Consider the following 16,782-nt stretch of genomic DNA (forward strand, 5'->3'; position numbering starts at 1 on the left):
TTCAGGAACTGCAGCCTGAGGGTTTCACTCAAGTTCTGTTGGTGGCCTGATGTTAAGGACAATTTAAAGTCCATTCGTAGCTGCTACTACTAACTGTGTAGCTGAGAACAGATTGGTGTCATCTGTTGTGTTGCAGCTATTGCTGCACTTGAGTTGAATTGTAGTCAGCGTGTCCATGTTTAAACAACCGTTAGGGGATTAACTTTGCCAATAGTCCATAATACAGATTAGTTTCTATTAGCTCACACTGCATTAAAGAACCTGGATATTGAGTTTGTAAAACAGCTTATGTTGGCTTATGGAGCTCCACAGTCAGATTAAAATGTCCAGCTCGATTAAAAGTGGAACAAGTCCATCAGTGTATAGACTAGAGGTTTCCCAAAGCCATTCATCAGCGTCGAGAGCTCCACACAGTCGCTCTATGGGGAGTGTGCCACCACAATGGAAGCCACTTCACTAATCAATACCATTGTTTTGCTTGACCTCAAAACTCTCCCTGAATGTTGCAGCCAACGCAGTGGGGATGGTGAGCTTTGACCCCCACAGCCAGCTGGGCCCTCTGTTTTCTCTCCAGCTTTATTTTCCTCTTATTCTTTCATTCTCTCTTTAGGCAAGAGAGACAGCTTGAGGAAGTATCAAAAGCCCGGAGAGCTGACGAACGATGAATCTGGCGGTGAATGATGGGCCTCGTTGAGTCACGTGCGCGGAGACATCTGGGTGAGCTGCTGAAAGGACGCGCGCTGTGACGGCCGCAGCTGATTGCGCGTCTTGGACTTACAGCGGTTTTGGTCATGACGTAGATGTGCGCTCCCTGCTGGTCCAACAGCAGGTCGCTGCTAATAGGCATGTTGGGATGGATAGTTGTGTTCGCATATACGTCCACCAGGCCACTTTGGCCAAGATACACCTGGAGAACACAGCAGAAGAATCCGATTCAAAAAAGACGTGTTAAACAGCAAAGGAAGCAAACACTTGCAGACAAAAGCGCAGTATGTTCCTCAGCCTGCAGGTCGACAAGCAAAGGTTCGACAAAAAAAAAAACAAAATAAAACAGGAATATTCTCCTCCAGCGTAGAACTGAAAAGCAAATCAAATCACACTTGTGCAGGACTGCAGCCGAGTGGCCGCGAATGTGATTACAGCCCAGGCAAATCTAATATGAAGCACAGGAAGACACCTCTGGCTTCAGCAATTCCTGTGCCTTCAAACTCTCATGTTACCTCGCGCTAACGAGATTAGCAGGGGTTTTCATGCCAGGCTCCATAAAGCTCCGTCTCTGATCGCTGCGAACCGGACGGGGGGAACCAGTCGTCCCATTAAGACTATGCACTCAGCCCATCATGGCTCAAAAAGACGCTCTGATTCTTGGTGACCGATATGACTATTCTGATATACAGATTAGATTTTGACATGAATTTCCTCATCTCCTGTAACAGTTGGCCCAAAATTTAATTAATTTCTTTTAAACAGGCTTCAGCTGCAACGAAACAGCGTTGGCGACAGTGATTGTGTTGCTGGTGAGACTGGTCATCCCAGTAACAGTGGTATGAAGTCTAAAATGGGTCACCCACCCGCTGAGGCCTTCAACAAAGACACACCCACATCCCCACACAGTCCAGTGTCTGGATGCTGTGGAATTCGTCCCGCTGTGAAATCATAATCCTGTTCCGAAAGCTTACTTCACGTGGCTGCAGCTCGCGTTGCTTTGATCAGCTCCCTAAAACCACCAACGTGTCTGACCTCGCTCCCCTGCTTTCACACATACCCAGAGAGAGACAAGAGAGAGAGGGGGAGGGAGAGAGAGAGAGAGAGAGCGAGGGCAAACCAGACCCCGCATACCTCACAGCAGAGCTATGTCCAGAATCCATTTATCTCAGTTTCTACATCTGTCTGTGGCAAAACGTTCCTGTTTTTCAAAAAAAAGCTTAAAATTCATTAAGTCCCATCTGGTTTAGACCCTAACAAAGTCCACAAAACAAATTTAAATGTTGGAATGACAGGACTCTTCGGGGTTTAACTTAACTTGGGATGCACATGTCACTGTATATGGGAACTGGGAAAGAAAACTTGTGCAGATGTTTTATGTGGTGTACAGTGAGGTGTGTTTGATTGCTGGGAAATGATTCACAAACATCCTCAAACGGAGCAGTGAGAAAGAGCTGCGGGGCTAAAGGGTGTGTACAGTAGATCACATTGTTAACACGCATATGGTTGCAGCGAAAAGGCAAATCAGGGAACTGCCTTAATACAACATTGACTAATGATTTGCATGACATACTGGCGAAATCCACGTTGAGGCAGGCTCAACGGCTGAGGGTGCAATACCTTGTGCAGAGTCCCTTTGGAGTCTCCCAGGAAGGCGATGCTGTGTCCCTCCCTGACGCTGACGGCCACAGCCGTGAGACGCGCAGCCGGGATGTGCCACACAGCTTTGGCCTCCAGCGCTTCCCGGCTCGCCATGGGACTGGGGGTGTGGTCCGAGCCACAGGGATAAGCCTTCAGGGTGTTCTACAAAACGTAGCCATGACACAAAGTCTGGTTAGCTGTTTTCAAATATTATTTCATTGATATAATTAATTTAGCTGATGATGTACAGTACACATTTGTGTCTTTTCAGTTAGTGTTTCCTGCTGTTGCTTCAGAGCCTCCGAATCCTCTTAATTCTTCATAAGAGGATTGCACCATAAATTAAAGGAGGCACATTCAGGTACCAACAACTTGCCTTTTATTTTGCTTTAGCTAAACAAGGTCTTTGCAGCAAATCTTCAAGCTCTGGCTCCAGATAATTGGCCCTGAAGGAACGGGATGCCTTTTTTTCTTCTTTTAGTAGGATCGTTTATTGAAAAATAGCTTATCTTTGCTGCAGGGCAAACTGTGATCTAATACGTCTTTCCTGTTCAGTCTGCCTTCAGTCATTCTTCTTTCAGCATTTCATTCCTCTAAATTCTCTTTGTGCTACAGTCCCACTCTTCCCATGCGCTTCCCTCTCTCCCTCTCCTTATGGCAGTGGGTTTCAAAAGAACTCCAGACCCTCCTTGTCAGAGCTCATTAAGTAGCAGCAACCAACTGGGGGTTAGTTTGGTTTATTGATCCCTAACTTACCCATTAAATGGTTCTGAGGGCTAGTAGGACCATAGGGGGAGGGCTGTGAGGGGGAGGGGGGGAGTCTACTGGATGGCTGCAGCTGGGCGAAGCTACTTCTGGGGCATCTGGAAGCTCTGGGCTTTTAAACAAGAGCCTCATTACAGGACTTTCATCTATCCATTATCTATAGCCGTTTATCTTCCTGTTGCCAGTCAAGCCATGGCTTGTTACTTGACTGGACATTCGCTCTGATCCTCAGAACACGGAAACAAACAGGCAATATACTTAAGGTACAGGAAGACCGCAGGAAATAATTCATAATGATGTGTAGCTCTAAAGTATATAATTTAAGACAAGCACGCAAAGCAGACAATGCTGTAGAAACGCCCCAATTCTGCTAAGGTTAAGACAGAAGACGTTGTTTGTGAGTATCGTGCAAATGAGGTTTTACTTTCCATCAGAGAAAAGATTATCTCAAAAACCATTTCAAACTTCCTCATCTCTTCCGTCCTTACCAGGGGCAGGTTGGCACAGCTGGACTTCACCTCATACTCTATGTAGGCCACCTCTCCTCTACCTTTCACCCTCCCGTTCTGGGTGTAGCAGAGGTCGCGGGTGGAGTCGATGTGCTTGTCAAGCTCGTCCAGAGGATAAACACACAGAGCAGAGGCATCCACAGGACTGTTGTTTGTGGAGCTGATTCGGGTGGAGAAAACTCCCAGGAGCTCCTCGCCTTCTCGGCCTGCGCCTTGCCCCACCTGTTGCAACAAAGGTGTAGAAAATCAGCTGAGGAGTACAACACACTCAGTAATTCTGAAATCTGTACAATAAATAAATAAAGAATATAAATATAAAACATACCTGTGCTGCTTGAAGCAGGTTGTAAACCCTGGAAGGAGAAGTGGAGGATCTGCAAACAAGAGGAACTTCGACATAGGAGTAATAGGAGGTGTCGTCCAGACACACTCGGGCCGCGTAGGTGCGATACTCCCTGGACAGAGCCTTGATGTCACGGCGGTAAAACAAGAAGTACACATATGTGCGACGGGTGAACGCCGTCACGAAATGGTGGTCGTACTCCGACAGGCGCCCGGCCACGGCCAGCTTCGCCGTCTCCTCGTAGGAGAAGACGGGCTCCGACGAAAGGTGGCGAGTGGAGATGGGCGGGTGGCTGGCGGTGTAGCCCCTGCCCACGTACATTACTGTCCTTTCGCCGCCGCGAAGCGCCACCACCAGCCCCACCGTCGAGACCGACGGATCGTTGGCTGCGACGTACTGCGTGTCCACGGGCCGCTCGGTGGAGAAAAGAACTTTCCTTATTGAGGCCAGGCTGCGTTTCTGGCAGGTGCCCTGGTGGACGCTGCCGCAGGTGATCAGCTCCAAGGCCTTGGGATCCACCAGGAGTAATTTGTTGTGGTTACTGGTCATCCTGGCCTGGGGACAGATCGCTTCAGTGACCGGGGGGAGGCAATCTTTGCTGTCGATCACTGGGCCAGTTGCGTCCTCCAGCTCTAGCTGGAGCCCGTCTAAGCCATTCAGCTGAAACAGGTGGTTCCTGGCCCCCACGTACACCGTCCCCACGGAGGGATCTGGGTGGAGCACGAGGTGCTGGAACTCGGTGTCATTGCGAGAAAAACGCGGGTAGGAAAGGCCGTGGACAAAAACGAAGATGGCAGGGGCGAGGAGCAAGAGCAGGGTGGGGTTCAGAGCCTTCCCATGTAGCATGGCAAATCCTCTGAGGGAGTAAACACAAAGGAGATGTCTGAGGTTAGGAATCAGCATTTAGGAATGATCAAAACACCCAGGAGGTTGCCGTTTAGGCTGAGAAAATGTTGAGGTGTTGCAATAACTAACAACAGTTTTCATAATTCACCAGATGCCTTTAAAAAAAACTCATATCTCACCATCTGTGGTCTTTATTAGGATGAAGACTTCCTCCCTCCTTATCACCTGGAGTCATAGCCCATTCCTTTCCTCTATGAACGTTTGCAGCACAGGGGTTTTTCAATCTGCATAGAGCAGAGACAAAGATGTGAAGTGAAACATGATTCACAAGCATAGATTTCAGTTTACTCTCCAAAATGTATAACCATAATATCCTTAGTCCAGCATCTAGAAGTTGAGCCACGCCAAGTCCAATTTTGACCCACTCTCCAGAAAACCTCAGCGCCGACTGTGTTATCCACAGCTGGAGCATCTACAATAAACTACTCGCATTTTCCATTTCCACACCCATCACTCCACAACGCTGAGATGAATGGTTTGTGGACACAGAGAGCCTCCACATTAGAGATAAAACCCCGTTAATTATTGAGCAGGCTCCTCAGACCTTTCCCTGACCTCACAGACAGTCGCACAGAAATAAATTAATAACTCCTGCAGATTGCAAGGAACAGAGCCAGCTTTAAAACGTGGACTGAAGCTGTTATTTATATAGAAAAATTAACAGTATAAAATGCGGCTACAGCCAATAATGACACAAAGAACATGAGCAGAGGGACTGATGTTACAGGAGGAGTAAAAAAAAAAAAAGCAATATTGTCCAAGTTATTTCATGGTGTGAATAGATTCTTAATGCATTAGAAATGCAGTGCCATCTCACCTATCGTTCTACCCCCCAGGAAGCAGCCGGGACAAAGACGGGGGAGCTTAAAAAGGGAGAGGTCTGGCAACGCGTGGGTGTGGCTGCATGTGTGTGTTTTTATATAACCAGAGGCCATGCAGGAGCAGGTGCGCGTGTCTGCGTACGTGTCTGATAAGTGTCTCAGGCATCCCCTTCACTTATTCATGAGCAGAATAAGAAAGAGTAAGGAGCAAGGAAGAGCCTCCACGCCTGATCTGTGTATGAGTGGCCATTACAGTCCGTTAAACAGGCCCAAAATTCAGTCTTTGAGACAAAGGGAGGACGAGACTTCATGAAATATGAATATAAAACAAACACTTTTTGTGCCTCATGTTTTATTGATTTAGAATTGCTTGTGCTCGCAGCTCTTTGATGATGATGATGAGACGTTTTATTTTATTACACATTAATATCTGCATAAGAAACAAAATGTACATGCTTTAAATTATTTATTTAATTTATTTCCTATTTTAATTTTTCTTAATGTTCCTTCGTGTGAGAAAGCAATGTACCATGCAACAATTCTTTGAGGTCATTCAGCTCAGATGAGAACAACAACAAAAAGAACACTAGTGTTTACTAAAAGCAAACATTGTTAACTTGTTAAAGTGGACATGTCTCCTGAGCCTTCAGGCTGTGACACAAAGGCTGGGAACAATTAAGTACAAATTGCCACTGCTGCTCCAAGAAGGCGTCCTCACCTGCACTTTGACCGGGAGAGCATATTTATAGCCCACAGTGACCCCTGTCGCCATGGGAACTTCCTCCTACTAACCGGCAATGACTGTTCACTACAAACTAGCGCGAGGTCAGAGTGGATGTCTGTGGTGTGGGAGCAAGCGGAGAACAGAGACACGAGAAATACAGCTGTGGCTGATGTCAAAGGAGAAGTCGAAACCAGGAAGGTTCTCTTGAGGTCTTTGAAGGCCACGTAATGCGTTGACTTTCCTCCCAACTACTTGTAAACGCTCACTCCTACGGATTCCCAGCAGCTTACTTTGGCAAGCGAAAACACTTTTAGTCTGAAGATCTAGATAGCTGCCAGACTTCAAAAATTGAAAGTGAAACATCTATTTCCACTGCTAATGTGGAAGCACTGTGTAGTATTCCACATACCACCGACGCCCTGCTTAGGAGCAGGGGTGTGGTTTCTCTCAAGCTGTTAACCAGCAGCCTTCGGAGTTCATCGGTTGTGGCTGGTATTCAGCATGTTCGCTCATGGGGCACGGTCCAACAAGCTATAAATAACCTTGTGACAACTCATTAGACACTGGGCTGAGCTTGTGGCAGAGGACCTACAGAGTAAACTTTCAAATGCAAGCAATTCAGCAATTCTGGGTGGAATCACTCTCTCCTAAAGCTTTTTAAAAGTTTCCTCTCCTAATGTTTTTTTCATTTTCTAACAGCTTGTATTTACTGAGCCCTGTAGACGCGCTCTTATCAGTGAACTTTTGTTCGAATCCTCCCCATCTTCCTGCCTTTTCATGTCCACGTTAATTAATCACGGCGAGGGTCTACTGTGCAAGTTCATTTCTAAAGATCTTAATGAGCCGTGACAGCCCACTGAACGAATGAGACCCCATAAATATGTGAGGTCAGCAGCACGGAGGACAGTGGGGGACCTGGGCACGGAGCCACGGAGCACTGTCTCGCGTTGTTACGTCCTTGTTGGTCAGCTGGCGTCTCGCCCCAGGCCACAGCCTCAGCAGTAGCATCTGTGGGTCCAGAGGGTACAGTGCGGATGAAAGCGGAGTGCGTGTGTGGCCTTTAGGGACCACACCAGCGAGATCGACAGTAAACTCCTGGAATTCGTTTGATATTCCTGTAATATAATGGAGCTGGGGTCCTGGGGTGACACTGGTGGAATAAACAGCAAAGTAAAGGACCAACTTTCTTACACTAACTAATCTGACAGCTCCGACACATTGTTTTTGAGACCCGCAGTCGGATGTGTGACCAAAACACCAATAAGCAAGCTCCTGCGTGTGAAATCCAACACTGCGTTCAATACTGACACGCAAAATGCTTGCAAAATATTCAGTTTGGACTGTCCACACTTGTTAAGACCAAACAACACCCTGTAGGTGCGTTCACACCCTTTATGTCGCATCGAATTTGCACATCCCTATCTAACGCCGTAGCTGCCTGTGTGTCTCCACCCAGACGGTTAGATCACTGATAGCGCTAACATTATGAGAGGCAGATGTACACACGCTTGGCTCCTCTCCATTTCCGTCGCCTTTCGTCGGGGGTCAATGGACATTTCTGTCCCCTCGGCTCGCATGCAGACACAGAGGGTCTCTTTCTCTGCCCGTCCGGTGGGCTGAAGGGGCTCTCTGTCCGCCGCTGGAGGGAATAGTGTCCCTTTCACGGCTGCGCTCAACGGACACAGGATGAAAGTAACTTCCTTGCAAAGAGAGTCCACACACACACACACACACACACACACACACACACAACTACGCGGGTTAAGAGACCAATCGCCCGTTTCATGTGCGCACACCCACGCGCACTCACTCAACCTGTTTTTATGACAGGATCCTTTCACCCGGGAAGCCACTAACGCGGCCCCCGGGGAAAAGCAGGTGTTAAGCCTAGCTACTTGGTACAACATGACACGCACGACCTAAGAGCCGCTGCACGATCGATGGGCCTCCGTCTGCTCTAATCTAGTATTAACTGCATTTCAGTCCGGCACTGTCATTCATGATACTGCACGGAACAGCAGCTTTATCAAATACCTGATCATAACTTTTCTAAATCAAAAAAATGTTGTTGTCTATAACATCAGGAGATTTGCACTGTCAGCTGTTGAGAAATGCAAAAAAAATGCATTGATGCATTTCCATAACACCTATACTTCCTTGCTCAACACTCTCTGTCTGTAATAATATCAGGTCAGAGAAGCTGAGGAAGATTAATAACACATCTAGGTAATGATAAATGCTACATTTCTACACCATTTGGATGCCAGTCCATAGTTTTAATTGGCAAAGTGCAACTGGTTTCTGCAAGTGTGTGAGAGACAAAACACCTTCTTTGCCGTATTGACATTAACTAGATGGAAACAAACCAAAGCGGTGCTGTTGTAGCAATATGACAGACTGGAACTGATGGTGTTGTAACTCGTCCAAGCGACACTTAACAGTAGCAAAGATAAAAAAGCAGGGGAGAAAGAGAGAGAGAGAGAAAGAGAAAGAGAGAGAGAGAGAGAGAGAGAGAGTGACTAGCGATAGCGGCTGAGTCACGATTTAAGCAAGTGGCCCTAGAGTGCAGTAAAATATGACCACTTAATAAGCATGTCTGTTGTAAACCCAGGAGTGCACGTTTGAATATAGTTTGATGGGAATCCATGCGCCTCACAACCCAACGGACCTCAAATAGCACATTTTCAGCCATCCTTAAAATAGAACTACATGGGTAAATTCAGATGCAGCTCAAAGAAAGGCAGAGGATCTTGTGAGCGGCTGCTGCCTCTGCACTTTCATTATCTGTGTGTGTGTGTGTGTGTGTGTGTGTGTGTGTGTGTGTGTGTGTGTGTGTGTGTGTGTGTGTGTGTGTGTGTGTGTGTGTGTGTGTGTGTGTGTGTGTGTGTAAGACGGAGCGTGTTAAGTGGCCAGTGGTCAGATTCGATGCTCAGCCTCTGTTGACAGTGTTGGACCACAACAGCGCGAACAGCTGCCAAAATATCCTGCCACAATTACAGACCTCAGGTCTTTGTGCCCCCGTGGGACTGTCGGCCGGTCGGCCACAGCGAGGACGACAGCGTTTGGAAAAAGGCAAAGAGGGGTGGAGAAATTAAAATGGTGATTAAAATGAAATGAAATAGCCAGAAACAATATACATTGAAGAGACACGCTGAACCGACAGTAGCTGCACCCACAGTGGACTTTCTCTGTGGACCTGCCCCCCCACAGCTGAGTCACTGAACCTGAATATTAACTAAAAAGTTCAGAAGGTTCAGATTGTACAGTCGTAGTAGCTCATGTAGAAAACAGCTGTCTTTGTTATTCTTTCACAAAATCTATAGATGAAAAAAAGCTTTCTACTGTAGGTCATTTCTCTTTCACAAAACCCACCCCCGCCCCGAGAATCAAAACAGATTTTTCCACTTATTCTGCAAGCTTGATACGAATGGTTGTTGTGGCCGGCCCACATTAGCCTTTATGTGTCTAAAAATCACAGCCAATAAACTATAGAGTAGATCATTAGTTTCAGTTATATTAGTTGTAGACAGCCCAGCAGAGGTGTCACTCTAATCTGGCTGGTTTAAGTCATCATAAACTACTGGTCTGTGTTTTAAAACAAGCGTGGATTTAACTACTCAGTCAACTTACAACTTAAACTGGAATAGAAGTGACTTTTGTGTACTGACAACAACATGTCCACACAAACAAACAAACAGGGGAGACGAGTTTCTCCGTATCCAGTTGAAAGGTTGAATTCAAACTGTCCTCAAGCCCGAGTGAAGCATCACGTCATAGGGGACGCGCCGGTGCGGTCATTGTGTAGCAGAATGCTAAGGAGGCTGCAACGGGACGTGCATGTGTGTTCAATCGTTTGGGGACGGTTTGCATATATTACCACCTACAGCCGCATCCCAACACACACACACACACACACACACACACACACACACACACACACACACACACACACACACACACACACACACACACACACACACACACACACACACACACACACGGCTGCCTCTTCTTTCACAGCGCTCAATAGTCTGAGAAAGCCCTTTGTCGCCCGGCGTTGTCGTGACGACGTGCCTGGGTCGGGTGAATAGAGAGTGGAGGTCCAGCTCTCCCGGTCTGTGGGCATTTTAATCAGCTTGTCACACTGTCTGTGTCTTACACCGCGCCTTCTCCTACGTCCCACTCGAAAGCCAGAGACGCGTCTCACATATCTATTTATTCCTTTTGACAAGCACAAAATCAGAAAAAAATTCATCTGGTGCTCATTTTTGTCTGAGGTCTCTGGGAAACATCAAGCCAGATTTTCTGCAATATTATTGAATTACAGAGTTGACAATGAAAAAAAAGTGGCATATCCAGCCACAAGACCAATGGCAGTGAACCAGAATATTATTGCTAATAAGCCTGGGCGCAGGGCAGAGTCTGGTCTGCTCTCTACACAGACTCCAGTTTAATAAATTTTATGGTTATGAAAGATGCAGCATTTCTTTTCTCCAAAAGCAGAGAATAAGCCTGGAGACCCCCATTTATCCCCAGAGGAGCGTACTGCTGGATGTTTGAGTTTTGAGGCGCGATCTGAGGACATCGCTTCTTTTATTCATGAATGCGCTTGCAGCCCGTGACCCCTGGCGAACCTTTGACTCATAACATGCTAAGTGGAGCCAGCCCGGTGTCCCCCTCAGTCTCACCCGTCTCAGATTCTCCCCCGTCTCCCTCTGCACTGTGCCTGGTATCTCAGGCGCCTATCTGGATGCTTCACATTTTCTAAATGTTTACTGAGGAATTTTTTGAGGCCGTTGTTCCTGCACAAGGGCTGCAGCAATAAATCGTTACTTTGCTCCTTGCTTACCTCACCTACTCCCTTGGTTATGGATCATACAGTATAAGCTATGCCTTTTTGCACTATAGACCAGCTCAGCAACAGATACTGTAGCTCTAAGCCTGAAGCCTGCACATTACAGCTAATAGTTTGAGCTGGAATCATTGAATTATTGAGCAAATATTCTGGCCTCAGCTGAAAAGTTAAAAGCTGCAGCCTAAAGATAAACAAACTTGAGCTGCTCTAATACCGAGACCACGTGATGCTGTACTACTGTAGTAGTATTTACTGTGTTTTGAAGCAGTGCCAGCTGATGCTTGCAGTAAGCAGAGTTTATTGCAAGCTTGCAGCCCCTATTTGCAAACTGATGAAAGAGCTGTTGTCGAGTCCGTTCTACTGACACACTGACTGCTCTGTGTAGTAAAATAATAAATAAATAAATCAAATACCACTGTGGGAGTTTCGGGAACTGTTTGATTGTTTCATAATGATAATTTATATTAGGATGAATCTACTGAGGAGGAAAACACAAGCGTGGCTCTTCCCATACTATATCTCTCTGCTCACCACAGCGTGTGTGCATGCAAATACTGCCCACTTTCATTCCAGACATGTTTTATCTGTGGCCAGTGCACCCATGCAGACATAATCCTGCCGAATCCCTCAAAAAAGGCACCGGTGACAGGCGTTCCTAATTCACATCTCATTTTGAATAACGCTTTACAGTCCTGCGGGGCTTTCCCTCGCTGGGTGGCTCCCGGTGGGTTCTTCCTAGAAACGGCTGGTTAAACAGCTTTTAGGAGCTGGACCATGTGTAACCACCCCGAAGGCCGTACCAAACCCATACACACACTACAAACCAGAAGAATGAATCCTCCAACAACAAAAGTCAAGCCGAACATAAATAATCACCAATGTTTTGACAACAAGCTTATCATTGGACGATTTTCTGATAAAGAGGCTAAATATTAACTGTCCATTTAACTCTTTGTGCCATCTGTTCTGGAATATCAGGCTTCAAACCCTCATATGATTAACAACAGATCATATACTGCAATTGGACTCTACTAAAGAGAAAAAAAAAATCATATTTCGAGTTTGTCTGGGCTCCTTTTCCAAAGCTCTGTAACATCATCTCGGAAATGTCAACTTTTTGCACACACACAAAGTGTACATGAGCTAAACGGACACCAAAACGCCCCGACCACAATATTTTGACCAATTTCCTCCTCTTTTCATGCAAAATGACATCAGCTCATTTAGCAGCCAAACTGGGGGATTTGGAGTGGAGGCAGATGGGGAGGGGGGGGTATGATGGACAGCTTCATTAGAAAGAAAACGCATCCCCCCACCACCCCCCACCCAGAGACACGCCTTTGCCCCTTGTCGCCAGCTTCCTTGGAGTGGGACAGAGGGCAATCTGAGCTGGTCTTTTAGAGTGGGAGGTCTTCAATTGTCAAATGCTTAATAGACTGTGCTCTCTCCATCTTGCTGGGGAACACGTAGACCTGCGGACGCACACACACACACACACACACACACACACACACACACACACACACACACACACACACACACACACACACACACACACACACACACACACACACACACACACACACACACACACACACACACACACTTTATCTGAATCACTGGCAAAAAATCAAAGATGATTGATGACTGGAGTCTGGCTGTGTTGAAGGTCCGAGGTGTGTGATTGGGATCTGGGGACAAAGAATTCATTGCCAAAGGTTAAGCATCATATAATACCCACGGAGAGGATTCAAGGTGCCATTAATCACACAAAGCCACTCTTTTCATTCACTTGTCATGTTTTTTTTCCATCATTGACCGACAATGTCATTGTGTTGTGAGAATCAGCTGTAGAAAACTCCACCTGGAAGCTGATGAAAATGCTCCCCTGGTCACACATTAAAGCGTAATTTAACATGGCATGGAGGCCTGTGACCACGTTCCACATTATAGGACATCCATGCTGTTACTGCCAACAGCGTCTAATCCAGCGCATGCACACGCGGACAAATGCCAACCAAACTACTCCAGGAAGCATTGAGAGGTCTTTGTTCGCGAAGAGGGCACAGGCATGGACCCAACACTAATATGGCTAATGGCTTAGGGAGCCCCACTGTTTCTTTAATTGAAGCTGGCTCTCCGACGGCCAGTGGGGAAGGAGAGGAAGGAGCGAGATAAGAAACAGAGAAGGCGAGAGCTGGTGCAGAGTAAGATTTAGGTCCTGGAAAGCAGGGAGGTGTGAAGGGGGAGTACAGGAGATGGAGATGTGTGTGTGTGTCTGCGTTTGTGTGTCTACAAAAGAACTGGGCAGCCAATCAAGATTTCCCTGGAGGTCCCAAGGACACCTGGGATCATCCATGATTGATCAAACTAGAGGGTTTAAGCAAGGGAGAAAAACGGAGCCTGAAAGACCAAGAAATACAAAGAACTGGGATGAAATAGAGGGAGCGGGCAAACAGAGAACGAGAGAGGGGAATGCAAAGAGACGAAAGAAAGCAAAAATAAAAAACAGCCAGGCTGAGCTCACTGTATCTGGCCCTGCCCAAAGAGAGGCCGCTGTGGAAGCAAACATCCCCATCAAAGCCGAAGCGCTGCAGCTCTGCAGAGACCCTGCTGACTGCCCACATGGTTTTGACTGTGCTCAGATCAGCGAAAGACAAACAGAATCTCAAGCCGATCCACACGGACGGGACCGTAATGCTTAGGTACACACGCACTCACACGCAGCGGTGCCGTCTCAGTGACATCCAGTACTGTGGAGCTATAACACACAACGGACCCAGCTCTACTGTACGTGTAGTCCTGTCTTGTGCGAGCGCTTTCTGTCGGTAGCCGGGTTTTAAGTGTGGCAGATTGGCTCCGGGGGCGTCTGGCATTGGTGCGAAAGCTTTGAATAAAGACCTGAATGCACTCCCCGTGTCAGGACTGCTGCTTGGAAATGCATTATTAATGAGAATCGCCTGACTGATGCTTGGCATTAATTACAGTAGCTCTGACAGTGGGCTTCCTCAAAGTGTGTGTGCGACTAGGTTTTGTACTGGGCATTGTCACCTGCTTGGTCACAGACCGGTGACTGGTTTTAAACACTTGTCCTTATTGTTCGTGTGCATCGACACTGCCCAGTGCAGCTGTCTGACGCATCGAGGCAACACAAGCATGTGTTAAAATCCTCTTAGTAACAATGTTTAACGATACTAAACTTAACAATGCATTTAAAAAATAATTGTGTCTTAAGTAGCAAGAAAGAGAAACCCAATGGGATTTTTTTTTATGGGATTTGTTTTGTTTTTGTCCTTTTTTCTATTATTCAAAGTGATGAATCTCACGTGAATCCAGCCGTCATTCAGTGCCACTATTTTTCTTGCTATTCTTGAAGCCCTCAACAATACACGAGGACGAGGCTGATCACCATGTGAATGTGGCGGATCCTCTGTCCCTCCTCATTCATCATCCCAATGCACATATGTGCCCATAAATGCTCGTTCTCACTCACCGTGGATTGTTGTTGGCTTCAATTAGTGAAGCTAACATCTGACACCGGGCCACAAGAGTCTCTATTGATTGGCTGAAGCTATAGAAATGCTTGTGTCAAGGGCAACTGGGGTCAAACTGTGCACCCTGGAAAAAGAAAGGATGCAAAGAATGACAGGAGGGAGGGGCGTGGGGGGGGGGCGGGGTAGACGGATGGACATGACCTATCGGGACATGCCTGTGTATGTGAGGGGAAAGAAGGAAATCCATTTAGATGGCACATAAAACCCAGAGGCTCCGGTGTCCGTGTGGACGAGGTGGAGGATAACCGGCTTTGTAAAAACCAGTTAGCATGTTGGAAATTGACCATTAATCCATTTTACTAGATTTGGATTTAGGTTTAAAGTCAGTTAGGGAAGGGTTAAAGGTAAAGTTTCCTTGGGAGTGGGATCAGCCGTAGGCAGTGTGAGAGCCTGGTAGACGGTGATTCAGCAGCTGGACAAACAGTCTTGATCCAACTACTTTACAGCTAATGGAGACCACTGACTGGCCCGGAGCACACACCCACACGCGCACACCCAATAACAACAAGTTCTGCTCTGTTTCTCATTCTGCTGCCATGTGAAAGGGCAATATTACAACAATAAGCCCGGTGCAGAGCTTCTGGGCTGAACTTGGTGGGAGGTATCATTTGTGTGGGACCCAAAACAACAGGATGAGGGAGGACCCCACCTGGAGATGGACCCGCAGTGAGCATCTACCATCTGTCTATCACCAGGGACACGGCGTCATCGAGTTCAGTGAATGAAATGTCTCTGCGGCAATGAACTTGGGGTAAACAGCTCGCCTGGCTCGGCCCAATGCAAAGAAAAGACGCCACAACAGAGTCAGACTGTGCACAGAAAGCTTGTCTTTGTCTTTGAACACTGAAGAAAACCTGGCGTAGACAATTAAAATAAAAACTAACTACGACCTCACTTCCTCCTGCCGTGTCAGTGCGTAGATACAGGGAACCGCTGTCAAAACGTAGACTTCCATGCAACAGTTGAAAACACTGGACATTGTTTTGGTTTTTTTTGCTCACTTTTTTTTCGCTTCATTTGCAAAATTTAGTGAAGACAACAATTTTGCAAATGGCTGAATAGCTTGATTAATCCATTCGTTGATTGACAGAAAACAATCAGCAGTGACTTTCCAGTTCTGGCGTTTTTTGGCTAAACTGCCAAACAATGATTTGTTGTTTCTCTCTATTTGTAATCGGTGTAAATGAGAAACATTTGGGTTTTTGATTGTTGATGAGACAAAACTAAGAAAAAGAGTGTTCTCTAAGAAACTGTGACACAGACTAAACAATTACTCAGTTGATTAACAAATATAAATAATCAACTCTGAGTAATGAAATTCTCTGGTTTTGCAGCAGTAGCGTCAACTATGCAAAACTATCTAATCTCCTCCATTTGCTGGTAGAGATTATTCAAAGTCAGGGTCTAAAAATATGAGGTGGATTATTAACTTTTACTGCTTTCTATTAATATGAATGTTTTCACCAAAATTTCTCTGCTGAAAAGTTTAACAAAACAGGTCCTAGAAATTGTAAAAGAGCTTAAACCTACACATGAACAAAGATTAAAAACTATTTCCATAGTTTCTACTGTGGCTCACGGCCAACTGGATTACTGAAATAAGACAGACGCTACGACTGCTGTGGTCAAACCGGTCAAACAAACCATCGTAATGATTTCCTGCTCATTTGTCTGCAGCTGCTGGGTTTGAAGCAAGCACGCACGAAATCAGCTCTACTCACAGGCCACGGCCCTTTATTGCAGCATCATCATATCCATCAGCGACAAAACAACAAGGAGTGAGCAGAGATTTCCAAATAGCTTTGTATAGTTTGTCAGATTGGTCAATGAGGCGTTTGGTCTTTTTAACAAAGCGGGCAACAAGGCGATGACTTCTCTGGGATTCTTTTTTCAGGTATATGGGATATTATGTGGTACAGTATGATCCAACTTTCATCTCTCTTAGGTAGAGCTATTTTT

General features: G+C 46.3%; 1 protein-coding gene across 3 annotated transcripts in view; it reads right to left on the reverse strand.

The window, feature by feature from the left end:
• The window catches only part of LOC114858827 (plexin-B1-like), a 37,332-nt gene that overhangs the window by 14,152 nt on the left and 6,398 nt on the right, over window positions 1-16,782 (reverse strand). For all 3 annotated transcript variants that reach the window (XM_029156450.3, XM_029156451.3, XM_055510340.1), the window contains exons 2-6: window positions 4,989-5,093; window positions 3,946-4,819; window positions 3,600-3,842; window positions 2,326-2,508; window positions 779-907 (exon numbers count right to left, since the gene is read on the reverse strand). In XM_029156450.3, the coding sequence (XP_029012283.1) occupies window positions 779-907; window positions 2,326-2,508; window positions 3,600-3,842; window positions 3,946-4,809 (1,419 nt within the window). In that variant the 5' untranslated portion in view covers window positions 4,810-4,819; window positions 4,989-5,093. The remainder of the gene's footprint in view (window positions 1-778; window positions 908-2,325; window positions 2,509-3,599; window positions 3,843-3,945; window positions 4,820-4,988; window positions 5,094-16,782) is intronic.

The sequence above is a fragment of the Betta splendens genome, chromosome 7 (assembly GCF_900634795.4).
Source record: "Betta splendens chromosome 7, fBetSpl5.4, whole genome shotgun sequence".
NCBI classification, from domain to species: domain Eukaryota; kingdom Metazoa; phylum Chordata; class Actinopteri; order Anabantiformes; family Osphronemidae; genus Betta; species Betta splendens.